The 27431-nt window shown below is 58.5% G+C and overlaps 1 protein-coding gene across 1 annotated transcript in view; it reads left to right on the top strand.

The window, feature by feature from the left end:
- ZFPM1 (zinc finger protein, FOG family member 1) overlaps positions 1 to 27431 on the top strand; it is a 97080-nt gene that overhangs the window by 52570 nt on the left and 17079 nt on the right. Inside the window, exons 2-4 of the mRNA XM_019654522.1 lie at positions 58 to 186; positions 2968 to 3087; positions 24549 to 24682. Of these exons, the coding sequence (XP_019510067.1) occupies positions 58 to 186; positions 2968 to 3087; positions 24549 to 24682 (383 nt within the window). The remainder of the gene's footprint in view (positions 1 to 57; positions 187 to 2967; positions 3088 to 24548; positions 24683 to 27431) is intronic.

Raw genomic sequence — 27431 nt, 5'->3', positions numbered from 1 at the left:
CCAGGGTGCACCCTGAGGGGGCAGCGCCTCATGGTTCCCCTGTGGCTGTGTCTGCAGGTTCCCTCGGAGACATGGAGGCCCAGGAAGAAGCCCAGGCCGCAGACACCGGCCTTCCAGAGCAGGAAGCCGCAGCAGCAGAGACCAAGCCCACGGGGGAACCCGAGCCCCTGAGCCCTTCCAGTCCAGGTGAGTCAGGCGGTGGGCATGGCAGGCTGGGGTTTGGCACGTCTTCCTATGTCATCACCTGTGACTTCACGGGAGCTAGTCCCTCCAATTTTCCACATCTGTGAAGTGGCATTGCGCTTGGTGTAGCTGTGGTCTAACTGTGTCCATTGGGGCCAGGACAGGTCTGGTTGGCTTCCAGCCCAGGGCCTGACCCCAGGGCCCGACCCCAGGGCCCGGTGGGGGGCGGGAGGTAGCCACGAAGAGGAGGCATGCACAACTTTAGCAGGAGGGCCTTGGATGTCCACCCTTGTGGTACAGATGAGGCCCCAGTGGGCCCCCTAGCCTAGGGTTAGATAGCAAGTCACATGGGCCACTGAGTGACCTCAGGAGAGCCATGCCCCTTCCCAGCCTCAGTTTACCTTCTATGAAATGGGGCAGTGAGGCCTTGCCTGGCTGTGGCACCTGCTTCAGCACATGTGGTGCTCAGTACATAGCAGGTTCTCCTATTAAGGCATGTCACCCCAGTGTACAGACAAGGGGGTGAAGCCCAGAGAAGTTAATTACTTGCCCAGGGTCATACAACCTGTAAGCACCTGAGCAGGGATCTGACCCCCCAGGTCTGGACTCGCGTTGATTTCCCCCAGCCCCTGCCTGCTCCCCACCCCACCCCACCCCAGGCACCTGGAATCTCTCCTTGAGCCCTTCTGGTGGCAGTTTCCCCAAGGGAGGGAGGGACAAATTTCTCAAGCTGACAACAGGACTTGGAAGGAGAGACAGCCTCCCACCTGGGGATGAATTGACTTGACACCAGGAGGACTGCTCTGGCCAGGTTCCTTGTGGGACCTCTAAGCTAGTGCAGCCTCTCAAGCTAGCTATACCCCCAGACACCCCCAGTAGGAGAGGCCTCACTGAGGTGGAGGCACTGGGGGAAGGGCAGCACCCTCAACCCTGTTTTCTAGAAGGGAAAACTGAGGCTGGGGGCAGCTAGTGGTGGAAGGACAAGGGGGGTGGGCTCTGCCTGGTCGGCCTGCTGTGAGCCCTCGATCCCCTCACCCCTACCTCCCAGATCCTCTGCCATGGCCATGGCTAGTGACCTTACTCCTGTTCCCATTCTATACTATAAAGCCCTTTGCACACAGAGGCTGAGTTACTACTCCCAGGCCATAGTCTGATAGGGGAGACGTAGCCACAAACTGGACCATTTGAGAGGGGTGGTAAGTGGGTGGGCATGACGGAGTGAAGGAGCGATTGCGGGGGGAGGGGTTGACATTGAACAGAGACCCAAAGGATGTGTAGAGGCACCCATGCTGTGGGTGCACCGGGAAGGGTGTATCAGGTGGTGGCACCTGCAGCACAAAGGCCCTGAGGTGGGATGGAGGGTGGACAGCAGGAGAGCTCTGAAGAGGAGGGGTGAGGGGGGGTTAGAAGCCTAGGAGAGGAAGGGGGTGGGCAGAGACCCCAGACAGACCTTGATCCCTGGCAGGGAGGGTCCTTCTCACTGTGGACCCCCTACCCCTAGCATTTCCCAGGCTCAGAGCATCAGTGTTGCCCCCTGGGATGGCCACAGGCCCAGAAGCCCAACAAGCCTCATTCTCTGAGACCTGCTAGCCCCTGTGTCCCTTTTCCCAGCAGCCGGCCCCCGGGGGTCACCAGGGCCATGCAGTGAGAAAAGGCTGGGGCTCCCGTCACCCTCAGCTCACCCGGGACCTCTGGGTCAGGTGAAGGAATCCTGGGCCTGGCCTCTGGTGCTGGCTCTGGTTTGTCGCTATTATTATCTATGCCCTCATCGTCATCACTGTCTCATGTTGCTTAGTGGCACAGCCGGCCTTCTGCCCAGCCGGTCCCTAGGCCATGCTCCTGTCTTTTCTGAGCCTCAGTTTCCACATCTGTAATTGGGCACAAGCCCCACCGGGTGGCCGAGAGCCTGAGGGAGTGTGTGACCATCACCATTACTATTAGGTGCTGCGCACTAATTGGGGGGCCTCGGAGGCTGAGATCTGCCAAAGGGCAAATGGCTCATTACTGGTGGACTTTGACCTGGTGGCTTTCCTGGGGAGCTGGGCCCCTTATCTGATCCGGGAGCCGGGGCTGCACGGGGGCGGGGGTGGGGAAGGAGCTGGAAAAAACAGCCGGGGTTGCACCTGGCACAGGCCGTGGTGATAACACGGCGATGGGCGCGATAAGGCGGCAGGAGCAATATCTGCCTCTCGGGCGGGCCTAGCGCGGCTCCCTCGCAGTGACTGGAGCTCAAATGCCAGCCACGTTGATTTATAGCCAAAAATAATAGGACTTTTATACTGTGTGATTGATTTATTTGATGTTAATCACTGCTCTTATCTTGGGTATTAATAATCTGCCGGGCATGTGACGTCACCAACGGGGGGGTGCTTTTATGGAAGCTCATCGATTGGGGGCCGAGGTGGTTATCAGGCCGACAGGGAAGGCAAATATGCCCTTTGGGCTGGAATCGGGGATGGGGCCTGCCTGAGGAGACGGGGGGAGGTGGAGCCCTAGTGTGGCCTGGGCGTGTCTGGTAGGCCATCCTGGGCTCTAATTATTAACAGCGGCTGGAATAGCAATTATTATTGCTGCAATTAATGAGGGGGATGAGGGGTTTTAAAGGCCAAGGGGAGAATTGGCATGTCTGATCCTCCCCAATTAGAGCAAGCCTAGGGCTGGGTAACCTTAGGCTCACGCGCACCCACCTGGGCTTCAGTGTCCTTCCTGGCCCCAGGGTAGGGTGGGCAGGCAACTCAGTGTCCAGAGGATGGGAGGGGCCTAATTGTGTGTTTCTCTCTGCAGAAGTTAATTCCCTGCTCCCACCACCACCGCCACCCCCCACATCCCCAGGAAGCCCCGAGGAGACCAAGGGGCAGGAGGCAGAGACAAGTCTGGAGGAGGTCAGCAGCTGGAGTGGGCCAGGTAACCATGCCTGTGGTTGGGTCCAACAGTATTACCTCTCTAGGATGGCCCCGGGGCCCCCCGCCTTCTGAGAGTCCTAGGAGCTAGCCACCCTGATGGCTTGGGTGGGATGGGGCCTGCTGGCTGGAGAGGTTGGTGGCAACCCGCTGGGCCTGGGCCTGTTCCAAAGTCCAGCCTGCCCGTGGGGCCGGCAGTGTTGCTGGAGGCAGGCACCGAGCCGTGCCGATGCTCAGAACGGAGTCCCAGGCCCTGTATGGCAGACCAGGAGTGTTCTGAGGATTCCCAGGAGGTGGAGTCTGGTCTGGCTGGGAGTAGATGGTGAGGGCAGGGACAGGCATCCCAGGAGGCAGAAACAGCCATGACAGAGAGGGAGGTGGGTACGTGTGGAGGGCCTTCCCAGCCAGGCTGGAGGTTCAGACCGATGCAGGTGTTCAGAACTGTGCAGGGTAAGAGAGCACCCGCCCTCACCCTGACCCCCGCCCCCCTGGGGTGGCTGCAGCCACCTGGGAGGCAGGAGGCAGCTGCAAACTCTCTGGTCCTGAACCACAGGGAGTGTCTTTGGGGGCGGTTTTGTGCTATTCATCACGCCCCTCTGTTTTGCAGCTGGAATTCTGACCAGGTGTGTTCTCTCTGTGTCCCCCCCAATTCCACCCATTTGTGAAGAGAAGGAAGGCTGGGCATGGCGTTTGTCTGTATGGTTCCTCAACTCGGGGACATGGGCTGGTGTGTGGGAGGATTTGGCGTGACTGAGTCTCCTGGTGCGAGTACAATGTGCCATCGAAGGCCGTTGCATGGACGTTGGGGTTGAAGGAGGGAGGGCATGGTTCTTGGTTACTGGAAAGGTGGACTAGAAACTGCGCGGTCATGCCAGGCCCATGCGTGGATGCAGTAAGCATTTATCGAGCACCAGATACACAGCTCTGAGCAAACCGAGTCTCCTGGGCGTGGGCATACGGATGTAATAATACAAGTGAGGTTCATGACCAGTGTGAAAAGGGCACATGGTGAGGGCCTCACCTTGCTGGAGGGTCAGGGAAGTCTTTGCCAGGGCAGAGGGGCACAGAGCAACCCAGAGGCTTGTCCCAGGTCACCAGCTGGGAAGTGGCAGAGCCGGGTGTGGACACGCCACCTGGCTTCAGAGTCAGCAGTGGGTTTGTAAGCACCACTTCCGATTATCACCCCAGGAAGTGCCTATCCATCCTGTGGTGTCAGTATCATCACCCCATTTCACAGACCAAGAAACAGAGGCCCCTAGAGATCAAAACCTGACCCTGGGCAAGGGCTGGGTTGCACCCGGGAGCTTCCGGTGCTATTTGCATCCTTGGGGGCCATGGGGCTCCCTATCAGCTACCACAGATACGAATTTCTGTGCAGTGGGCAGTGATGGGCCGATAAGCGGCCGCTGGCCAACCGCCGCGGTGGCCACCCCCTATCAGACCCCAAGCAGGCCACACTTATCGCCTGGCCAGGGAAGCCAGAGAGGCCTAGTGGACTCTTATCTCACAGGGGCGGCCCGTGCCAGCAGCGTGGCGGCAGGGCTTTGCTAGGGCCTGGCTGGGTTGGTGTCCCCGAGGGCACGGCCCGGCAGTGACCACCTGGGGGGTGGCGATGCAGCCGGTGCTCTGCCCGCCTTCACCTGCAAGTCCCGGCACTCTTCACAACTGCAAGGCCCTCTCTCCTATTCACTGTCCCTCTGAGCCCCTGTGCCTGTCATGGGTGAGCGACCCTCCCTCCCTGTCTATCTCTCTCTGTTTCTTGATTCCCAGCCTGCAGCTAGTACCCTGTCCCCAAGTGTGGGGGGAAATGCAGCCCCCACTCTCCCCAGCAGCTTGTGAGGCCAGCCCGGGGGGACCACCCATCTTTCCACCCGAGATGGGGGCAGCAGCTTGGACCACAGTGTGCCCCACACTTTCTGGCTTTGGGCAAGTGACTGGGCCCAAGCCTCGGTTTCCCACCTGGCCTGTGTGAGGGTGAGAGCTGGCTGCTGCACAGAGCCCACGTTGCAGCCCATGTTGGCTGCCTCCTCCTCGCCTTTCCGGCCGCCATCTGACCCAGACTCAGGCAACACCAGCCCAGGAGAGATGCCAGGCCTTGGTGCCCCGGGTATAGTGTGGCTGCCCTGCCTCCAGTGGTCAGGACCCTGAGAACAGATGACCGCAAGAACCCCAAGGAGGCAACCACATGACACTGGGCAGAAGGGGGGCCCCCCACCTCTCTCTTCCCAGCAGGCCCTCCACACACACTGCAAACTTAGATGAAGTCCTAGATGTACAAGGGCCCTGTACACACTAGAGTGAAGGTCCTGGGGCCTGAGAGTGACCGTCACCACTGTTTCCCACCCCATCATCTCCTGGCCCCATTACTGTCCCACTCTAACTTCCTCCTGCCCAGCCTGAGGAGGGAAGGAGGGGTCAGGGAGGAGCAGGGGGTGGGGTCTGAGCAGAGGGGGATCCCTCCCTGCCTCTGGTCTATGGGAAGGGGGTCACAGCCCGTGGTGGGGAAGGCACCCCCAGATCCAGGGAAGCATATGTTGACGTGGAGCTGCCCTGGCCTGAATCTCCAGCCCAATTCAGAGGGAGAGGGGGTGGGCACCAAGAAGGGGAGAGCTCAGTATTTTTATCTTTGAAATGAACTTATTTGCTAGAGGGGTTGGCTGCTTAAAATTCTGATATGCAAATGGCTACAAGCTATAATCTATAATCCCCAAAGCCTGTCTGGGAGGGTGGCTGCCACTGCCTTTGCTATGCTGGCCTAGAACTCTCTGCTCCTCAGGGGCTGGCCCCACCCGCCGCATGTCCCACCATCACTCTGTGGCCTGTCCCTACACCTCCCACCACCCTCTTCCCCTCCCTGTACCCCTATTTAACATCCAGAAAAAGCAGGTCAGACAGACACATGGCCCCCATCAGGATTGAGAGCCCTGAGGGTCCCATCTGATTGTGGGGTCCTGGGCCTGTCACGCACCTCATGGCCCCATCCAAGCCTCTGTCCAGTGGCTTGGCCTTGGCCTGCCTGGCGGGTTGTGAGAAGACAGATGAAAGGAGCAGCTGCACTGCGTGGGGTCTGGGCCTAGGTTTGGTCCCCCAGGGCAGCCTACTTTATAGGGTCACCTCCCCCAGGGAGACTTTCAGGGCCTCTTCCTACTGAGCAGCCCCTCAGCCACCAGAGGGAGGGTGACTTGCCCCACGGGTGGCCTGAGAAGGCTTCACTTTCTGCCCTCTCCCTCCCGCCCTGTGTGCCCTGCACAGAGGGGATGTGAATGAACATGTCTCCATCTGGCTCTCCCTCTGCCTATCAGGGAGGCAGCGTGGTACAGACACCCTGGATGCTGAGCACAGTGCTGTTCACTATGGGTGCCGTACTCACTGGGGAGCAGGAGGGGAACCCTACAGGGCTCCCCACCAGCTCTGGCGACTTCAAGTGGCCATGAGGGCAGCTTGGAAGGAAGGGGGTGGCCAGGGGCACATTTAGTGGTCCGAACAGTGGATGCCCAGGCCTCTGGCCTGGCTGTGTGATCAGGGCCCCTAGAGCAGGGCCCCCTTCACCCATAAGTGTCTCAAGGCCTGGAACTATTTCCTGGTGACCACTGTTTACAAAATAAAGCCAACTGGGCAGAGCCTTGGGGGGCTGGGGACCAGGTGAGAAGGTCTGTGGGTGGTGGGGCAGCCTGTGCAGGACGGATTGCTGGACCACGGCCTGGCTGTATCATGAGGGAACTGAATGGGCAAGAGGCTCGTCATGGGTCCCCAGACTGGCACCAGGCAGGAAGGCGGAGCGGAGCAGGAAGGGACGGGGACACAGGGCTGGGGACCACCGTCTTTCACTCATCGATACTCAGTAGCAACCTGTGCCCAGCCCCAGGCCGCGTAGCAACTGAGACACTCCTGGGGTAAAACAGTCCCCACAAGGGGCCAGAGTCTGTTGTCCCCACCCTGACTCCAGAGGTGAATGGGGCTCCGCTCCTCCTGGAAGCCAGGGCCTCTGGTGGGGGCAGGCCTGGGTTTCACCAGAGCTGAGACTGTGGTGGGTTCCCCTGGGACCAGCAGCCCCTGCCTGGGGCAGCCCAATTTCAGGAGAGATGGTCATGGGGCAGGGCTGGGGACCCGTGCCCACCAACAGCAGGACTGTGGAGCATGGCAGGGTCACATGTATGCTCAGGACCTGATGAGAACCACTTTTGCTCACATTTTCTCCATATCTTAAGCTGCACTTAACCCCTTCATGCCTATTATCTCTCCTAATCCTGTCAACAGTCCTGTGAGGGAGCGACTAGTCGAACCCCACTTTACAATGAGGGAAACTGAGGCCCAGCAAGATGAAGTGTCATGGCCAAGGTCACCCAGCCCATAGTGGACAGGGACCTGAGCAGGCTATGCTTGTTTGGTGGTGGATGTCTCTAGGCTTCATTTTAGTGTCCACCCCCCGACACCCCATCCCCCCACCCTGGGCCTCCCAGAAACACACACCTTGCTTCTGGTCTGGCTGTGTGACCAGGGCCCCAGGAACGAAGTCCTCTTCACCCATCAGCGTGTTGGGGCCTGGTGCTCTTTCCTGGTAACCACTGTTTACAAAATATATCCAATTGCCCAAATATCAAGTGTCACCTTCTTTGTCCCAAGCTCCATCTGCGGCCCTGGAGGGAGTGATGGGTAGCTGGCCAGGTCCCCACGACACTGCAGGTCAGCAGAGGGAAATAGCAAGGTGGTCAGAGCCAGGTCAGCACCGTAAGAAGGCCCCTACCCCCGCCCCCCAATCCAAGCTGAGGACAAATCGGAGTGGGGTGAGAGTGTTCAGCTAAGGGGCTGGCACACGCAAAGGTCCTGAGGTTTGAAGTGTGGGTGTGGCTGGGGCCTTAGAGGTTGGAATAGGGTTGGGGAGAGGTAGGACGGGGCGTTCATGGGTCAGGGTTTAGACTCAATGCCATAGACCGGGGGTCGGCAAACTTTTGAGACAGAAGAGCCAGTCTTGTCCCTCACAACAATTTAAAAATTATTTGAGAGCCATAAAACAAATGAAATCACCATTATGTGAATAATATCCTTTAAAAATGTTATAAATGAAACTATGATAGTTTTATTTTCATTTTCAATTTTACTTCAGAGCCACGTGTACGTACCCAAAGAGCCGCATGTGGCTCACGAGCCGCAGTTTGCCGACCCCTGGCGGCTCTTCCGTCTCAAAAGTTTGCCGACCCCTGCCATAGACTATGGGAAGATACCTTTATTTTCTTGGCTACAAAATGGGGGAGCTGAAGGGTTTTAAGCAGGGCGTTTCGTTAGCTGCCATACTGAAAATGGGTTGGGTGAGAGCACCCCCAGGAAGCACAAGTGAAGTGGCTACTATGAAGACCAGAGGAGGCATCTGTCAGCCATTTCCTGCTCAAGGACTGGAGCCTGGTCCCCCGTACCCGGGGGTCTCGGGGGGCCTGCTGAAGTCTGGGAATCATCACCCTCGAGTGTGAGCGAGGGCATTGGGCTGGCTATCTGAGCCATGCTTGGCCGACTAATCTTGCTGCCTGGAGTTTCTATGCAAACCTCAAGGTTTGTTATCGGGTAGCAGGAGGGCTGGCGGCTGAGGCAGGACAGCCTGTCCTGATGGACAGCCCAGGAGATGGGGCTGATACGGCCCGGCCACGAGTCTCCTCCCGCCAGCTCGCCATGTGTGGGTGGGAAAAATCATTTCAGCTATTTTGCGTTATCACCGGACCTGGCATTGCAGCCTGATAGGCCTATTTATATTAGATTAACAGATGGGGGAGGGACACAGGAGGGAGAGATGGTGGATGGCAGGGGTCAGCCTGGGGTCAGCTCCAGAGGCCAGACCAGCTGGGTCAGGAGCCACCTTTTTCTGGGTGTCCCAGGGAAGGGGGTCCACACCCAGTGCCCTAGAGGGACATGTTTCCTGAGACTAACCAGTAGACCCTACACCACCCTGACCTCCCCACTTCAGAGCTGAGCAAACCGAGACTCGGGGGAAACGGAGCTTTTGCTGAGAAGGGGGCTGTATGTCCCCGTAGTTGGCTATCCTTTCTTCTCAGGTGTTTCCTGAGGACCTACTAGGGACCAGGCACACTGCAGGTACCTGCAGAGACAAGGACGGTCCCGCCCTCACGGAGGTGTGTTGTGGGGGTGACACAGGCCATAGAACCAGAGGGACATGGGGTCTACAGCCCAGGGTTGGGCAAGAGAAGGAAGTGTCGTTTATTCACTCAACAAATATTTGTGTGTTAAGTACCTGCTTGCTGCTGGCAGAGTCCAGGCACCCAGGGAGCTGATGTTCTAGTCAAAACAATAAACAAGTAAAAATGCCATGTGTCCGAGGGGTGAGGCTCTGGAATAAAATAAATAAGGGGGAGTGATTCTAAAGTGGGTGGCCAGAGTGGGCCTTGCTAAGCCCACAATTCAGCAAAGACCAGAAGAGTGATGGGTCTTTTGTTGCCACCTGGGGATAGTGTATCAGGCAGAGGGCACAATGCGGGCAAGATTCTTGAGGCTGGAGCGTTTCCAGCTGGGTCTAGAGCCGGTACACGGTTGAAGAGGTGAGCTCAGAGCAAGGGGGTTCCATCGGTAGTTGGTTATCTTGGAACTGGAGTTCAGGGCTCACAGACTTTGGCCAGCACAGGCCGAGGGTGGCTGACTGACTCACGGACACCTCGGCTACCCACTGCTCCCAGACCCCAAGCTCTATCCATGACCCCTTGCCAGCCCCTCCCCAGAGCATCAGTTCCCAGGCCAGGGTAGGGCCTAAACCCCTGGCCTGCGTTCACCACCAAAGCTCAGGACTGCTCACCTCTCTGAGCAGGGCCCTGTGGGCAGAGCCCCCAGGACAGGGCTGAGGTGGGACCATGAACCCGTGGCCTCTCCTCTGTGGCTGGCCTGGCCCACATGGGTGCCACTTCCTGCACTGCCAGGGAGGCCCCAGGGGCCTGTGCACCAGCCCATGCACAGCACCCCAGAAAAGCCTGTGCAGACGGGCCTCTGCAATATGACCTCTCGCTCCCTCTAACTGGTGGGGATACTGAGGCACAGAGCTGGCAGGGGCTCCCCAATGCCCGGGTTGCTGACCCCTCAGCCCTGGTAGCCCCCTTACTATGTTCAGCAGTTCCTCACCCCAGAGGAGCCGACCACCCACACTCACATTGACCCTGCCTGCCATGGCAGCTGCTCCTTGGCCTGGTTCTGACTCCAACCTCCATCCAGCCCTGACAAAGGTGTGTGGGCCTCGGGGTCATAGGTTGGTGGAGGCTGACAAAACCTGTGTGAGGAGCAGTCAGTCAGTGGATAGCTCTTTAGCAAGACTCGACAGCCGTCCCATCCAGCTGCTCAATAGGAGCTTATCTCCATTCACTCACTCACTTGCACTTATTTATTGAACGCCTACTGTGTACCAACTCCTGTTGTAGACACTGAGGGTATAAGCATGAGCAAAACAGACCAGCCGTTACCCTCCTGGAGCTGCAGCCTGCAGCAGAGCGAGCAATCAGCGAGGGGCTCAGGCTAAGCAGGAAAGGCGAACAGGAATAGAGGGGTGGTCAGGGGGCTGGGGCGGAGCCACCCCGCACCCTCGGAGATTTGCACAGAGGGCTCAGTGGACACCCCAGGTAAACCGCCCCACAGAGCACGGCATACAGAGGCCCTGCGCGCAGGGGAACCCACGAGGGAGACAAGGACAGAGCAGGAGGAGGCGAGGGCTGGTGGGTGGGCTGGCTGCCATGTGGGGAGTCAACTGTAGGAGTTCAGGGTGGACATGGGAGACCCTGAAAAGGCTGAGACTGGAAGTTGGCGTCAGATGCTGGGCCCCCTGTTTTACAGATGTGGAAACTAAGGCCCAGATAGATTGGGCAGCTGTTCCAGCGCCACCGCTGTGTGATTGAGAGACCTGAGCCCTCGGTCCGCCTCCCAGGCCAGGGCTCTTGCCCACCCTCTCCTGGCCCAGCCCCCATGTGGTTCTCATGGGTTCCTAGGGCCCCTCCTCGGAGGGTGTGGACACTGCTCCAGTGGAGGGTGAGTGGACAGCGGGGTGCCCAGCGAGGAGCGTGGCAGGAGCCTGGGTCCTTAGCTGCCCTGGTGGCTGGGGGGGGCCCAGGCCTGGCCACCTGCCCATGCTGCCCACTGACCTCAGCAGCCTTCCGGGAGCGCCTAACAGTGGCCAGGGCAGCCTATCTTGGCCACGGGTGCTAATCAAGCCTGGCTTCCTCCTCCGCCCTCCTGCTGGCTTCCTGCCCCAACCAGACCACCCCACTGGTCGGCTGTGTGTCTGAGCATCAGCCTTTGCTGGGCCTGCTCCTGCAACATCAGTAGGGTCGCCCCCACCTGGGGAGACCCTAGCGCCTTGGCTGCCCTTTCCAGAAGTTTCCCTCCCTCCCTATTCTCCTCCTGGGCCCAAACTCAGACTGACTGCAGCCTGGCCTTGTGGCCTGGGATTTGTCAGCTCACTTCTCTGAGCTAGCTGGTTGCCTCCTGGTAAAACGGCCCTAGAGGCACACAGAGGACCTCAAGGAACAGTAGGGCTGGTGCTTGACAGCAGGCCGTTAATTGCCACGACTGCTGCTGCCGCTGTCCCTCTGTCATTGCCAGTGCTAGTGCTGGCATAGTCCCTCCTCTCACAACCAGTGCTCATTCCGCCACTAGTACTGTCACCAGTACTCATGCTGGCAGTCTTCTCAGCACTGTCACTGTCACTGGGACTAGTAGCGTCGCTGTTGCCAGCGCTATTGCTGTCACTAACACTGGTACTTTTATTGGTATTCTCACAGCACTGTCACTAGTACTGTCCCAGTCACCAGCACTGTTACTGTCCCATTACCCCCTGCTGGCACAGCCCCCACACTGGCACCAGGGCAGACCCATTTTCCAACTGTCACCTCTCTCCCTGGGGGCCTTGGGCCTACTGTACCCCGCTTTGGACTCAAGCTGCTCCTCTGTGGGACAGGATGTTCAGACTGTCTGGAGGTGCCAGGAGGGCAGGGCAGGGCAGCGTCGTGTGCAACCTGGTGTCTCTCTCCAAGCATGCCCAAAGCTGTGCAGTCCCCAGGGCTGTGCCGTCCCCAGGGCATGGTGTTAGGCTCTCCCTGGGGTTATGCAGCCTCAGCTGGGGCACGTCAGGGTCACCGTCAGGTGGTTCCCTTCCCTAGACCAGCTGGCTATCACTTCCCAGGAAGGAAACAGAGGCAGCCTGCTGGCAGTTGTAGGTGACACTGCCCTTGTGCCAGGCACCATTGGTTACAGGATCTCCCCCAGCCCCAGGAGTGGGCTACTCCATCACACCCACTTGACAGATGAGGAAACTGAGGCTGGATGAGCTGCAGTGGCTCTCTGAGATCCAGGATGGGAACCGGACCCCCACTGACCCCTCAGCACCCCCCCCCACCCCCCGTGACTTAACACTTTGTTCTCGAAGATTCCCTCCCCCTGCCAGGCGAGCGGGGCTGCTTATTTATTTATTTATTATTCCTCTATCTCTGTGCGTAACTTTTGATTTCCTCACCACGTTTTTCCATTACGGCAGCGGTGGACGTGGTCGATAAGATCGGTCCCCGGAGATGGGACAAAGGGGCTGCCATTGGCTCGAGGGCTGGTCATATCCTGCCCGAAAGGGCCGAGCTGGGGCCTGAAATGAGGCGTGATGCTATCTCGGGGGCTTATTGTGTGTTGTAGTGGGGAGGGGGCTCTGCCTGTCTCACCCCTCCCCCCTCCCTGCCAGAACCCGCCTTGGCCTCTCCAGATAGCTGGATTTCCCCCCCATGCTCAGCCCCACCCCTCATGGGATGTCCTTGTACCCTAAGCAGCAAGTCCTTAGGAGGGCTTTGGCCCCAGGCACCCACCTGGGCCATCCCAATGCCCCATTGCCTCCTGGGCTGTTCCTTCTGCCTCCTTGAGCCTCAGTGTTCCTGTCTGTCACCAAGACTCCCCTGCTGCCTGAAGCTGCTGGACGCAGTGGTCTCTAAGGACCTGGGCCTGCCCCCCCCACACACACACACACCCACACCCACAACCAGCAAGTGCTCACACAAATCCAGGTGCCCAGGCTGGTGCCACCCAGACCCTATACAGCGCTGTAATGCTCTTGCCTTGACTCAGCAGTCTAGCTTCTAGGAATTTATCCCAGAAAAATAATCTCAGTATGGACAGGCATAGGGTGGTGAGGATAGCCATCGCGCCGTGTAGAAGATAGCAAGCCATTTACTTTTTTTTTTTTTTGCTGGCCTGCAGAATTTCTATAAGAAGAGGGAGAAATGATTCTAAAAGAAGCAAATTCTGCACAGATGTCGCCACCACTTTGCCAACATGTGCATCTCCCCCCACACACACAGTGGGCCAGACTTGCCCAGCACCAAAGGCCACGAGCAAGAACGGCAGATCTGGGGCTGACCTAGGACAGCCCCACCGTCACCCACCCCCTTCCCCGTTTCTGAACTTCACTGGTGCTGCCAAAACTCCACCTGCCCCACCCCAGGGCCCAGGGGCTTTGCTGGGCCTCTGAGGGCACATGCAGTCACCTTGGCAGACAAGAGACGGGGGCAAGGAGTGGAGACAGGAGCAAGCACTGTGTCCCTGAGGCAGGGACCCTCAGTGGAGCCAGGCCACAGGCTCAGCTGGATGGGAAGCAGAGAGCTCCAGTCGGGGCCTAGTGGGGAGCCCCGGTAGTTCCTGAGTAGAGGCTCAGCAAGTGGGAGCTATGTCCAGGGTGGGGACCAGCCTGTACCCATTAGTGCAGGGCAGGGCTCTCTGTACTCCGAGCCTCCTCACCCCTTTTCCCCAGCCCTGCCCTGGCCCAGTCATTGTTCTCCCCACCTTCTCCTTAGGGCCGGGAAGGACAGAGCACTAGACAGGGTGGGTGAACTCAGTCACCCTGCCTTACTGTGTGGTCAGGTCTTCTCTGACCCTCAGTCTTGTCTGTGAAGAGGATAATACCATTCCCTATGGGATGGGGTGGTTTGAGGATTGAGTTGATCAGTGCCATGAAAGAAAGGATCTGCTGGTTTTACACTGTGCCGTGAGCGTGCACGGCTTTCCCAAGAGAGAGCTTTAACAATTCCCGGGACGCCCCTCGTGCTGGGTCACTCCTCACAGACCCTGGGGCAGGGGACCAGTGCCCCAGTTAGAGCTGGGGGGGGCTTTGTGGGGCTGTCGGTAAGCCATAGCCCTACCTAGGCCTCAGCCTCCCTCCCCACATGTAAACGCCTCTTTTGTGGGCGGAGCAGATGGAAGGTGCGCGGTGCCCATACAGGGTCAGCAGGTACTCAGGGACTGACCGTCGCCTTTTCTGGAAGGGTCTTTGTAATCCCTAAGAGACTCACCCCAGTACGCAGTGGCAGTGCAGTGATATTCTCGATGGTGTCGGCTCAGTGCCCGCTGCAGCCCCCCAAGGTGGGACTCGCCTGAAACTGGGGCCGGCACCCAGGGTCCCCACAGTGGCGGCAGCGGGAGGCCGGAGGCAGGAGCCCTCCACTCCCTTCACCTTTTCAACCACAGTCACTCTTTCTGCCCAAACCCTCACTCACCCTCATGCCCACCCCTCGTGCTCATTTACGGAGTGGAGACGGGCCCTATAGGGGCCATGCCCCAGCCCGGCACAGGGAGCAGGGTAGGCTGGCCAGGCCAGGGGCCGAAAGGTGGTGAGCTGGAGGCTGGACAAGAAGGAAGGGCCCCTTCGGTGGCGTCGGCCCCTGGAAAAATGGAGCAGGGGCCAGGACGCCCAGGCCGATAGGGGCCAGATAAGCTATTTGCACAGGAGGTATTTTCTTTACCTTATCACACATCCTGCTTCCAGCCTGCTCGCAGGACAAGGCAGGGCCATGGAGAGCTAGGGACCCTGACCCCAGTGTTCAGGCCTCAGAATTTCCCAAGACCAAAGTCCCAGGGCCCAGGAGCTTATGGGGCTCCCTCTCCCCACTTCGCAGGTGGGAAGACTGAGACCATGGACGGTTCACTTTTCAAGAAGGTAGGAGAGACCATAAGTCCTCGCACATTGAGGCACCCAGGAAGCTGTGGTTCTCAAGCTCCATGGGCCCAAGGGGAGGCTCCATTCAGGGTGGGGAGCGGGGGGCGGGGGTGGGCTTGTCAGAAAATTCAGTGAGAGCAGGGCAGTGTCCTAGGCCCAGCACACTGACCCCTGAGGAGTCTCAGGCCCCGCCCCGTGGCTGCTCCTGCCAGTCAAGCCAGCCCTCTCGGCTATGCCTGGAAGGGGCAGAGTGTCTAACACACATCCCACCCCCAAGGGGCCCCATCTTGGGGATTCAGATGGGGTGATCAGATCTCGAGGCAGCCCCCACCACAACCTCCCCTAAGACTCTGAGCTGCCTACCTAGGGCCCAGTCCAGATGACGGCCAAGGCCAAGCTCCACCCCAGCCCTCGAAAGCCCCTCTCTCCCTAGGGCCACCCCCTTGCTAGGACAGGCCTCTGGGCCTGCTAGTGGTGAAGGGCCCCTGAGGTCCCGGGTGGGGGAGCCGGGCCCCACCCTGCACTCCAGCTATTCCCAGGCGGTCCCAGCTCCACCATTAGCCGGGGCCAGGGTTCAGCCCGATAAAGATGGGCTGTTGTTCTGTATCAAAAAATCAATAATCCCCAGTGATGTCCCAGTGATAGGGAAAGACGTTCACAGGCACCAGCTGGCAGGTGGGGTTGGGGGGCAGGGCCGGGGGCTGCAGCACCCGGGGCTGCCCTCCCTGCCTGTCCCTCACCTGGCTGGCTGGCGGGGCCAATCCATGGTGGGCTTCAGGCCCAGTCATCCCCCCCCTTACCCGCCGCCTCTTTGTGAGTGGGCAGTTTGAGAGCCACCCCTGTGAGGTGGCCTACGGTGGCTGTGCCCCTCCCCAGGGTTGGGCAGGGAGGTGGCCGGTAGGTGAGAACAGAAGCAGAGAGGAGGCCGGTATGGGGCCCCTCCCATGCCTGGCAGGACCAGCTGCCCCGTCTCCCAGGCCTATGCTTGTCGATTGGACTGGAATGTCCAGCTCTGGTTCCACCCCCTGCTACCATCGTCCAGATACACGTGTTCACTGGGTCCCCGGCACTATCCGGGCCATCAAGACACAGCCTTTGGTGACCCCGGCCTAAGGGGCTGGCATTCTTGTGGAGAGACTTGAGAGTTAATAAGATACAGGCGTCAGCTTCACAGTGATAGGAACAGAGGCGCTCAGGATACAACAGCAGGAGGCCGAGGGTCCGGTGGCCAAGGGCATTGCTTCCACTGCACACATGAGTGCAGAGGCCCTAGAGGGGCCCCCCACCCCAGCCCTGTGGCGGGCACTGTGGCCGCACCCACTGGCCCACATTGGAGCCGACCACAGTGCCGTATTGCCAGCCCCCTCTGCCGTTGGCTCCCAGGACTGTCACCTTCCAGCTCTGCCCAGGCTCAGCCAACCTCACATGGTGCAGCCACAGTGCAGAGCTTGCCAGGAGATGGGAGGTTCGAGAGGTGGCGCCTCACTCGGTGGGCAGGCACTCGGCCCACATCCAGTGGAAGGAGAACCTCAGGCAGGTGCGCGAAGCTGAGCAGACCACCGTGGGTCTCCCGGCAGGTGTGCCTGCCTCCCACGGGGGGAGCTCAAGATGAGGCCTCAGAGTCCAAGCTCTGGTATCCCCTCCAGCCTAGCCCCCTCCAGCCTAGCCCCCTCCAGGCAGCCACTGCGAGCACAGGATCTGTGGGAAACTTCTTAGGAAGGAAGGTTCTGGGCTTGAAGTCCTTTGAAAAGCTCTGACCTGTCATGAGAGGGGAGCCTCCACCCCGCCCCATTCCCCCCACCCCCACCTGGGGAGGGCTTAGGCTCTGTGCACCCCACTAGCCTGGGCACTTCGGGGGCTGCGTGACAGCAGAAGCTGGACACCCATAACCAGGCCCAGGGGCCACACTGGGCAGAGGACACCAGGGGTCAGGGCAGAGAAGCTGGAGACTTCTGTGGGTAGTGGCGGGACCCGGTTGAGGACACCCAGGAGGCCCTGTGCAACTGGTTGGGTGGTCCTCAGAAATTTCTTTGACTTTCCCCATCAGTGAAATGGGCGTTGGTCTTGGTCACAGTCACATCTCCAGTGCTGAGCATTCAATAGCATAAAATAACACAGAACCCACCGGTCAGGGCTTGGGGGCTGGTTGAAGCCTGGGGAAGGTGGGAGGCCGGGGAACCGAGAGCAGGGCTGGGGATTGGCAGTGGTCACCATGACAACCCGTCTCCCTGATCCTGGGGAGGCCATGCCGGGGCCAGGGGTACCCAGGGAGACAGTTGGTAGTGGCTGCAGCTGTGTCCCACCACCGTGATACCCACCCTGGTCGTGTGGCGCCATACTAGAGCCATTAGGAAGCCCTGTCACTGCTGAGAGTGGGTACTGGTATCACCTGTTTTAGGGATGGGGCCTTGGCCCCAAGGGCATAAGCGCCTGGCTGAGTTTTTGTAGACTGCAGGTTGGCCCAGCTGGAGCCCTCTGGCTGCCTGAGGGTCGTGCTTCTGTGAGTGCTCATTGAGTGAGCACTTACTGTGTGCAGGCCCTGTCCTTCACGGACCACATCCGTTATGTCATTTCACCTTGCAGTGACCTGTGAGGCAGGTGCTCTTATCCCCCATTTCACACAAGAGGAAACAGGCCTGGGAGGGCAATGACCTGTCCAGCTGGGAGATGGCAGTGGCAGAATACAAACACACGGGCTGACAGGTTTATACATCATGACCAAGCAGTTGAGTTAATTGGAGTCGGTCCCCCACGCCCACTTCAAGGCAGCTCAGTGGCAGAAGGGCAGGGCCAGGGTCCGTTACTGAAGTTGCAGAGAGGATGGTCAGACCCTGGACGGTGATGGCCACATGGGGCAGGAGGAGGAGCCACCCAACCTTTTAGGGCCTCAGCTATCACACTGCTCACAGCTTTCCCAGTCAGGAGGGTCAAGTTGGGAGCAGGAAAAGGGATGAACCTTTTTAGAGCCGGTGATCTTGGGCAAGCCACACCATCCTCAGGAAAATGGGCACAGCCCCCCAATGTTCCACGTAATGGGGGGCATCCAATGAGATGTGTCTGCAGTGGGAGGGGCTGAGCAGGTGTATGAGTGAACAGGTCCACATGGCACATCACTGTAGGAGAGCTTGTGCCAGCCGATACCAGGCGAAGGTGGACAGAGAGAGGCCAGCCATGATCTGCTGTGTGACTTTGACAGAGCCGCTCGCCCTCTCTGGGCTTGGTTTCCATGTTGATACAGGATGTGTTAGAAGCACACACTCTCAGGGCCAAGCCAGTCCCACTCTGGGCCCCCACACACACAGACATCTAGAACCCTGGCAGGGTGGTACCTGCTCTCCCCAAGGTTTTTCTCCCCTCTCCCTCCCTCTCTCCCTCTCACTCCTTTTTCTCTCCCTTTTCTATGACTTTTATCAAAGGCAAACAGTGTGATCCCTGAGATAGGGCCACTCCCCAACAAAGCCAGGGCCAACTGGCCCACAGGAGCCACAGGGCAGGGCTGAGTGGGAATGATGAGGCTGATTAGATAAGTGGATGCTGGCAGTGACCCCAGGGTGGGTGCCCACATGCCGACCCCACAGCCCACCATTCAGGGTATAGACTGAAGGACAGCTGGACTCTGTGCTCTGGAGGCCACTGGTCATTAGAAAGCCTGGGCTCTGGAAGGAGGGGCCAGCCAGCAAGGTACAGGAGGCAGCCCCCACGCTCATGGACATTCCTGCAAACCCAAAAGGCCAGTCCAAGTCAGAGTTGCAAGCCAGCCTGCTGGGGCCATTGCTCAGGGGGGAAACTGAGGTGTGGGAGGCTGAGCACTGTGGGTTCTCGAGGCTTGGTCTGGGTGCGGCGACTGCTGTGCAACCCTGAGAGAGTTGCTCGAACTCTCTGGGCTGCCTCTGTGGGATGGGGCTGAAGGAGTAGAACCTTCTTACTGGCTTGTTGTTCATGTTGAGGGAGGCTACCATGAGCTCAAGGGTAGGGGCAGAGCTAGGGACCGAGGCTGAAGGCAGCAGCTCAGTAGCAGCCCTAGTCTGTGCCCTAGGCCTCAGGGTGCCTGGGCTCCCAGGAGAGGAAAAGCAATGCTGACCATACTTACTGAAACATTGGCCTCTACTTGCCCAGCCACCAGCCCAGCAGGTAAACTGAGGCTCAGCGAAAGCCAGGCAGAGGTGGCCCTGACCCCAGCCTCTTAATTCCAGGCCACAGTTCTCCCACCGGGCCACCCCCTCCAATAGGCTGTCCCAAGAGTGTGTCCTGAGCTGGCCTAAGGGGCAACACTTAGCTCTGCCTCCGTTCTCTATCCTCTCAGGATGCCATGGGAGCATTTTGAGACCTAAATAGACGTGTAAGTCATATAAATATGCAAAGGCTGAATTTTCTCATCTGGTTCCTTGCAGATGCTTGGGGGTGAAATTGAATCCTGTGCAGCATGTTTGTTCTGGAAATAACGTGTGTGGGGTTGTTTGCCAGAATAAATTAGTCTTTGTCCCAACGCTGTGCTGTAGTGATAGCCCAACCCCCATGGGGGTAAGGGGTCCACCCAGGCAGCATGGGCCTGCCCATCCCCCAGAGGAGACCATCTGTAGATGGGGAAACTGAGGGCAGAGCAGGAAGTCAGCCACAGGACAGGAGAGCTGAGGGATGACTCACCGTGCCCCCCACCTCCCCTCCAGCAACCTCCTTGTCCTCTGTTTTCTCTATTGCCTCCAACCTCTGCCCAGAAAAGCCCAGAAAAGGGTGTCAAACCCTGGCCATGAGCATGGCTAGAGCTCTGATTCAAACCCTACCTACTGTGTATTTTGGGCTGGCTGCTTAACCTCTCTGAGCCTCCATCTCCTGCTCTGTACACTAGAGAATAAGTGCAGTGTGGCTAGAGGAATCCCTGGGGATTGTACCAGGCGCTTTGGCTAAGGCTCAATAAATAGGAGCCAGAAATCATGCGAGGATTGTGACTTCTCAGAGCAAATGGCATCACCCCCACTCGCCAGCTGAGGGGACGGGACCAGGATAAATAGAGCAGGAAAGAGTTGGCCAGGGCCTGGCTGGAGCTGGCGTCTCTCTCTGCCTTGTTCACCCTAGCTGCTCTGGAGCTGGGCAGGAGGAAACAGAGATACAGGTTCCCGGAAGGAGGACACCTCCACCTGGAAGCCTGCCCTGACTGTCCCACCATTGGAGATGCCACCACCCTTGTCCCCACAGAGCCCTGTGCCTCCCTTGTCCCTTCCCCAGATGCCTACACCGGGTTTTGTGACTGAGTGAGCACTAAACCATGAGTCCAGAGATCTGGGTTTCAATCCCACCTCCAGCCCGAATTCAGGATATGGCTTGGGTACTCCTGGTTCTTCCTGGGCCCTGGGTTTCCTGTCAGTGTGGTTGGGAGCTGACCATCTTCACAGCCACCACTGTCTGGATCCTCCAGCTATTACAGAGGCTGTTTAAAAATAACTACATCTTCCTGCCTGTCACTTTCCTTGCCAGCTGTCACCACTGGCTCAGCATCTCCCACCCCTTAGCCCCTCTCCCTCACTCATTTCTGCTTTCATCCTTGGCCTTGAACTGAGCCCTCGTGAGATACCCAGTCTGCTAGGATTAGATGGTCCTAGTCACCCCCTCGTTTCTAATGCAATTTTACTTCTGGTTGGGAGAGGGTGCAAACTGGGCTTCAACAATGCTTGATCCCATTTTGGCCACGCGAGGGATTGAGCAAGAACGGGGAGCTGGAAATAGGTTATCTGAGCAGATGGGTGTTAAACATCACTAGAGCTACCATGAACAGTTGCACAGGTTGTGCACTGTACAAGGGCAGTGGGTGAGCTAGGGCTGAAATCCAGCCATGTTTCACTCACCAAGCTAGGCACCTGCCAAGGCCCTGCATCCACCCACAGGGGGCGCCAGAAATGGCCTCCCCGGGATCAGGGAGGTGGATTGTCGTGGTGACCATTGCCAATCCCCAGCCCAGGTCTCAGTTCCCCGGCCTCCCACCTTTCCCAGGCTTCGACCAGCCCCCATCAAGCCCTGAATGGTGGATTCTGCCCCGGAGTGCAGAATGGCTGCCTTTATCAGGAGCCAGCCTTCTCTGGCGGTTCATGATACCCAGGAGATGGAGCAGCTGCCATGGGAAACACCAACCATGCTGCTATCTGAAGGCTTGGCCCACCAGCCGTGGGGCTCTGATTAGGGAGCATGGCCGTTTGCCTGTGGGCTCACGCGTGGGCAGGTGAGGGGCCCTCTGGCTCTGTGCCTTTCTCTATTCACATAAGGGCGGGGGCAAGCCAGAGCCAGGGCTCCAGGGGAGGGACCACAGGCCTCCCACAGGTGTGACAAGCAGGGGCAGACTGGGAGACCCGGGGCTGCCCCACTCTTCTTGTTGCTCTAGGGGTGACCTGAGCCAGGCACCTCCCGCCCGCTCCATGTCCCTGAGTCTGGGTTGGGCTTGGCCCACAGGTGGGAAAACTGAGCTTGAATTCCAAGTTCCTCCTCCCTCATGAAGGTGGGCGCTGGCCTCCGATGAAAGGCGTTGTCTCCTCGCGGGGACTCCATGACCGACAAGGCCGGGAACAGCTCCTTCATGAACATCCTGTACATGGAAAGGAAAATATGTGAAAACAGAGGGAGTCGTTCGTGTCTACTGTCCCTGTCCTGTCTATGGCACTAGCAAGAGAAATAGTGCTCAGAGGGGCACATGGGCAACCCTGTTTAGAGGCCCAAGTGCAAGCCAAAACCTGTGTGGCGTAGTGTGTGTGTGGTTGTCAGGATGGGGACAGGCCATTGGTTTAGGATTCTGGATGTTTCATCCTTGACCCCACTGCCCTGAGTGGGTGATGCACAGGCTTGGTCCATGGTGGGCTCTCCACCAGCCTCAGAAGCAGTGCTCAGACCCATCAGATGGCTGGACAGACAGAGCCATGGATAGAGAAATGAGTGCCCAGCAAGCTCATCTCTAGACATCTTCTTCCTCCCACCTCTCCCTCACACAGACATACCCCTGAAAGCCAGCCAGGTGGAAGACCAGAGACCCACGTATACCCAGGACATTAGGGGCCAGGGGCCCGTGTCAGCATGTGACGCCAGGTGGCCTGGGTTCAGATTCTGGCGTCCTGCTGCAGCTGCGTGACCTCAGGGCCTCAGTTTCCTCATCTGTACAGGCGACATAAAGGAGAAGGCCAGCTTCATAGGGTGTCCTGGGCAGGATCTGGTGACTGCATGCACCTGGGCTACGCTTTCATCCCTGATGACCAGCTGGCTCGTACTCAGCCCCTCGGTGCCAATCCCTGCAAGGGCCCGGGGAAAGGGTGGCCCATGGGCTGGGACCCATTCATCCTGGGTGGGCTGGTAGGGAACACGGCCCCTCGTGGGCGGGCCACAAAGTGACAGAGCCAGCCTCTGCCCCCCTCTCCGCAGGTTTGATAAAGGGGCGCCGGCCTCCTCGGCCTCGCCCTGGTCCCCTGCCATCTTATCTGCCCTGGGGAAGACAAGGACCCAGTTAGAACGTTTTAGTCGGGCCTCCTGGCATATTTACACATTATCTCTGCCATTAGGCCGGCAGTTATCTGATAATCGGGCCCATTAAGGCCACAGCCTGCCCAATCGGGGCTCCAGGAAGTGGGGCCGCCACAGCAGCACTCGCTCAGGGACCAGGCCAGGCCACGTGAGGCCTCCATGGGCCCAGGCAGCCCGGGTGGCACCTGAGGCATAAGGTGGCCTGGCCTTCCAGGGCAGAGTGTGTGTGGCCTCAGGAGAGGCTGCCCTCTGAGGGCGTAGCCACCACCATCCGCTTGTCCAATGAGGACACTGAGGCTTGGTGCGGGGATAGGTAACATGCAGGTGTGAGTCTCCCAGGGCAACCCTGACCACAAGGTTGTGACAAATTTGCACAACCTTGGTGCCTTAAAACATCAAAAATCTATTCTCTCACAGTTCTGGAGCCAGAAATCTCAAACCCACGAATCAGAAATGGCCATGCTCCCTCTAGAATCTAGAGGCTCCAGGGGAGGGTTCTTCCTCCTCTCCCAGCTCCGGGGCCTTAGGCACAGCTTTCTCCTGGCTGCATCACTCCATCTCTGCCTTCATGTGACCTTGTTTCTCTTATTTCTCCTGTGTGTCTCTTCTTATAAGGACATTTGTTATTGGATTTAGGGCCCATTGGATGATCAAGGATAGTCTCATCTTAAGATCCTAACTTGATTACATCTACAAAGACCCTTTTTCCATTTAAGGGCACAGTCATAGGTTCTGGGCAGACATATTCTTGGGGGCCACGATTCAGCCAACTATACAAAGTCATGAGGATCATGCGTGAGGCTGGGCTGAACCCCGAAGCCTGACTGCAGACCCTGTCTGACCCCAAGGTCCTGCCCCATGAAAATGACCATAGCAGGGGTTCACAGCTGAGGCCTGTCTGTGTGTGTAAACATAACGGAATCCTGCAGGTGGCCTTGCAGCAGATGCCACTCTAAGCCATGCCACAAGAGTCATGGCCAAGGCCACTTGAGCTGGCATAGCCCGGAGACCTGGCCCCCGCCCATGGCACAGGTAGCCACAGCCCCCTGGGTACCTTCCACCCTCAGCTAGGAGACAGACTGTGAGAGAGGCCACGGCTAGACAAGGGCCTCAGCTGGCCAAGGGCCTCAGCAAGAGTCGAGGCACAGACCTTCAAGAGAACAAGCAGAGGTTCTGAGAAGGGTGTGGGAGCAACAGTGCTCTGGCGTCCCCGCTGATCTGCATGCAGGGAGTAAATGGAGCTGAACTCAGCATCACGTAGGTGCAGATTCTGGCTTTGCTGAGGGGCTTGGAGAGAGTGCCTGGCTCTGTGCCTCGGTTCCTCCGCCAGGCCCTGTGCTAAACATGCTAGGTGGATTAACTCATTCAATCCTTGTACAACCCTGAAGAGGTAGGAAGTATTGGGGATCCCATCGTATAGATGCGGAAACCAAGGCCCAGCATTTCCACAGCTGCCCTCACAGGCCTGCTCTGCAGTTTCAAGGACATGGTCAATGGAAAGGGGCTGGGAGGACTGTGCGGAGGGGAAGGGGTGGGTCTTGTCAACATTATTGTCCTCTGCTCTGTGCCCACCCCAACATAGGCAGCAGGGGTGACCTGGCTTCATGCGTGCATCTTGGGTACAGGCAACTTTGCCAGTGCCACCTTTGGCTGCATGAGGGTCCTGTGTGTCCCTGATACGGCAGCTGTGGTCCCAGGGCCATGAATGTCCCTGACGCAGCAGCCATAGTTCCTGAGCTGTGCACCTACCTCCTCAAATCCAGCTGCAGGCACCCCTCATTATCCTATCTCTGCAGCCCGTTGTGTCTAGAAACGGTCTTGGTACAGGGGCTGCCCTAGCCCCCAAAGCCAGACACCAGCCACCATCCCCAGTCCACAGGGCAGCCCTCCCTTCTCTGCCTTACAGCCCCCTGACGGCTCCTGGAGGACTGGGGCTGCAGAAGCGAGCTGGACTTAGGCAGGCAGCAGGGCTGGGCAGTCACCACAGCATGCGCACCTCATGCCTCTGATGTTTCTCCCCACAGACGAGCTGGAGCAGGTCCTGCAGGATGGGCAGAAGTGCGTGCGGGCTCGACACAGCCTCACTGAGGGCTTGTCCTGGGGCCCGTTCCGAGGGAGTGTCCAGAGCAGAGCCTCATCCCCCGGGCAGGCTGAACTGGTAAGAAGCCCCAGGCATGGCTGGCCCACCCACTAGCCACAGGGTAGTGGCCAGGGCAGCATCCCATCAGGGCACAGGCCCCTTTGACCCCCCCCCCTGAGCCAGACCCGGGTTAGACTCCAGCCCAGGAGCTCCCACCACTCCATGGGAGATGTGGGTGTTGGAACCAGGAGGGCAGGGAGGGGTTAACTGCCTGGGAGCACAAGGAGGGCTTCCTGGAGGAGGTGATGTGGGGGGGGGGGCCTATGGGACTTTGAGTGATACACAGAGGGCTGCCTAGAGGAAGTGATGTGGGGCCTTTGGGACCTTGGTGTGACACAAGAAAGGCTTCCTGAATGAAGGGATTTCTTTTTTTTTTTTAAGATTTTATTGGGGAATTGGGGGAGGGGAACAACAGTGTTGGGGAATTGGGGAAGGGGACCAGCCAAATTGTTGTTCTATCTTCGTTGTGGAGGGCGCCAGTCGCCATCTGGCTTCCCATCGGCAGCTTGTGGCCTCTAAGCTCAAGGTGCTGTGTTCAATCTTAGTTGCGGGTGGGCGTAGCCACCATCCCGTGTGGGAGTCGAACCCAGCAGCCTTGTTGTTAAGAGAGCATGCTCTATCCCCTGAGCCACCCGGGCGGCAGCTCAGCTCAAGGTGCCAAGTGCAGTCTTAGTTGCGGGTGGGCGTAGCCCACCATCGAACAGGCAATTTTGTTGTTACACCAGCTGCACCACCCTGCCACCTGTTGGCAGCTCAGTGACAGCTCAGCTCAGGCGCAGCGTCACTGGCCCATGTGGGAATCCAACCGGCAGCCCTGTTGCTCAGAGCTCACGCTCTTAAGCCAACTCTTAACCAACTGAGCCACCCGGGCGGCCCCAAGGGTTTTCTTTTTAAGTGGGCCCTTAACGGGTGAGTAAAAGTTGGTAAGGCAGAGGAGAAAGGCATTCAAGGGGAGGAAGCAACAAGGAGCCAAGTGGTAGGGCTGGGCCTGGCATGTGGCTGGGTCATCAGTTATGGGAAATAAGTAAGCATGGGGCAGCAGAATGGGCAGCGTATGGTATGGGAACCAGGAGGGGCCTGTGTATGATGAATGTTCAGAAAACACTTCCTGGTCCTGACGGCCCTTGCCTTGGAAGCCAGGCAGCGCCCCATGTTCCTCCACTCAGGCCCAGGCTCAGGTGTTCCAAATGTGCAGGCACAGCCATGGCCTGGGCCCTTGATGCCTGATGTAGCATTCAGGTGTGGCTTGATTCAAGGTATGTGCTGGCTGGTGAGTGCCCCCAGTGCTGGATCTCCTGGTCCCAAGGCCCCAGGTGTGGTCCTCCGATCAGCCTAAGCATAGTTAGCAGGCAATGGGGGGGTTGTGTGGGTGGGTCTCTCCCCCAACACCCGCACCTGACAGCTCTAACTAGCTCCAACCTAGCAGTTAGAATCCCCGTTTCTCAGTTGCAGAAACCAGGGCCCCAGAAACTCTGCCTAGAGTAGTGCCTGAGGGCTGATGGGTATCACAGGCAGAATCCCCAGCTGCAGACCCTTGGACCAGTGTTCCTAGCCCCCACCCACTCCCGTGGGCAATAAAACCTGGGCTGTGGGTCACATTGCATCAGAATCTCTGGGCTTGGACCTGGGCCTCAGGAGATTGGAGAAGCCTCCCAGGGTCCAAATGTGCAGCCCAGCTGAGGCCCCCTGGGTCACCCACCCTGCCTGTCATAGCTGAGCAGCCAGGATCAGAGGGTTAGGCGCTTGCCCAGACTGCTCAGCAAGTCAGTGGGAGGCTGGTCCAGGACAAAGGGTGCCGGCACACCTTCGTGGCTGGGCTGCCCCCGTGGCACAGGGTCTGGATTTTGGGGTCTCCTACCTTGTGGCTATTTTGCTGTGTGTCCCCAGGCAGGCCCCTACCCTCTCTGAGCTTCTGTTTTCTCAGGCTTTGGGACCTTGGGGGGAAACAGGGAAGCCCTGAGGGGTCTTTGAGACCTCAGCCTGCAGACCCTTCAGCCTCCCCACAGCACAGGAGCTGCAGCTTGTCTGTGGGAAAGCTGGCAGCACACCTGTTTCCCAGGACAGCCAGACAGGTTAAAGGAGTGATGACCCACACATAGTGCCTCCCACAGGGCAGAGCTCGGCAGGCTCTAGACCCAGCAGCCTTGCATCAGAGATGACCCTCTTGTCCTGTGGCCCAAGCAGGGAGGAAACAGTGGAAGCTCCATTGTGGATTTTGGCTCCGTGGAAGGAGCCTGATTTTGGCTCCCCTGTGGGATGGAGGCTCTGGTGTTTAGAGTAGTCTCTGGAGGCAGTGAGCTTCCTGTCACTGCAGGCATTCAAGCAGCAATTGACTCTTCAGAGGGTAGGATGTTGGGGGCACTTAAGAGTTGGAAGGAGGAGGGGGTGGGCTGGGAGCTCTTTGGCTCTCATCTCTAAACTTTCAAAGTGTCAAGAAAACCCATGAGCAGGGATGGGACAAAGGCAGGGTGGCTAAGGACTGGGTGTCTTGGCAAGTTCTGAGTGGGGCCTGCACCCCTCTCTTTTGCTCCCTCCCAGGGATAATCAGCGCCTTCCAGATGGACAGGTGTGTGTTGCAGGCTCTCTCCCCACACTGCTGTGCGCCCATCCTTACAGCACCTCGTGTCCTCCTCTCTCCCACCCTACGAGGCAGAGACCTCTCTGTCCCTAGTCTACAGATAAAGTAACTGAGGCTTCAAGAGGTTATAAGTGACTTTGAGTCATCCGATCGAATAACAGAGGGAGAATTGGAACCCATGCCGGCCCA

Source organism: Hipposideros armiger, unplaced genomic scaffold (assembly GCF_001890085.2).
Source record: "Hipposideros armiger isolate ML-2016 unplaced genomic scaffold, ASM189008v1 scaffold_224, whole genome shotgun sequence".
NCBI lineage: Eukaryota > Metazoa > Chordata > Mammalia > Chiroptera > Hipposideridae > Hipposideros > Hipposideros armiger.
This window is presented reverse-complemented; position numbering and strand designations above follow the sequence as displayed.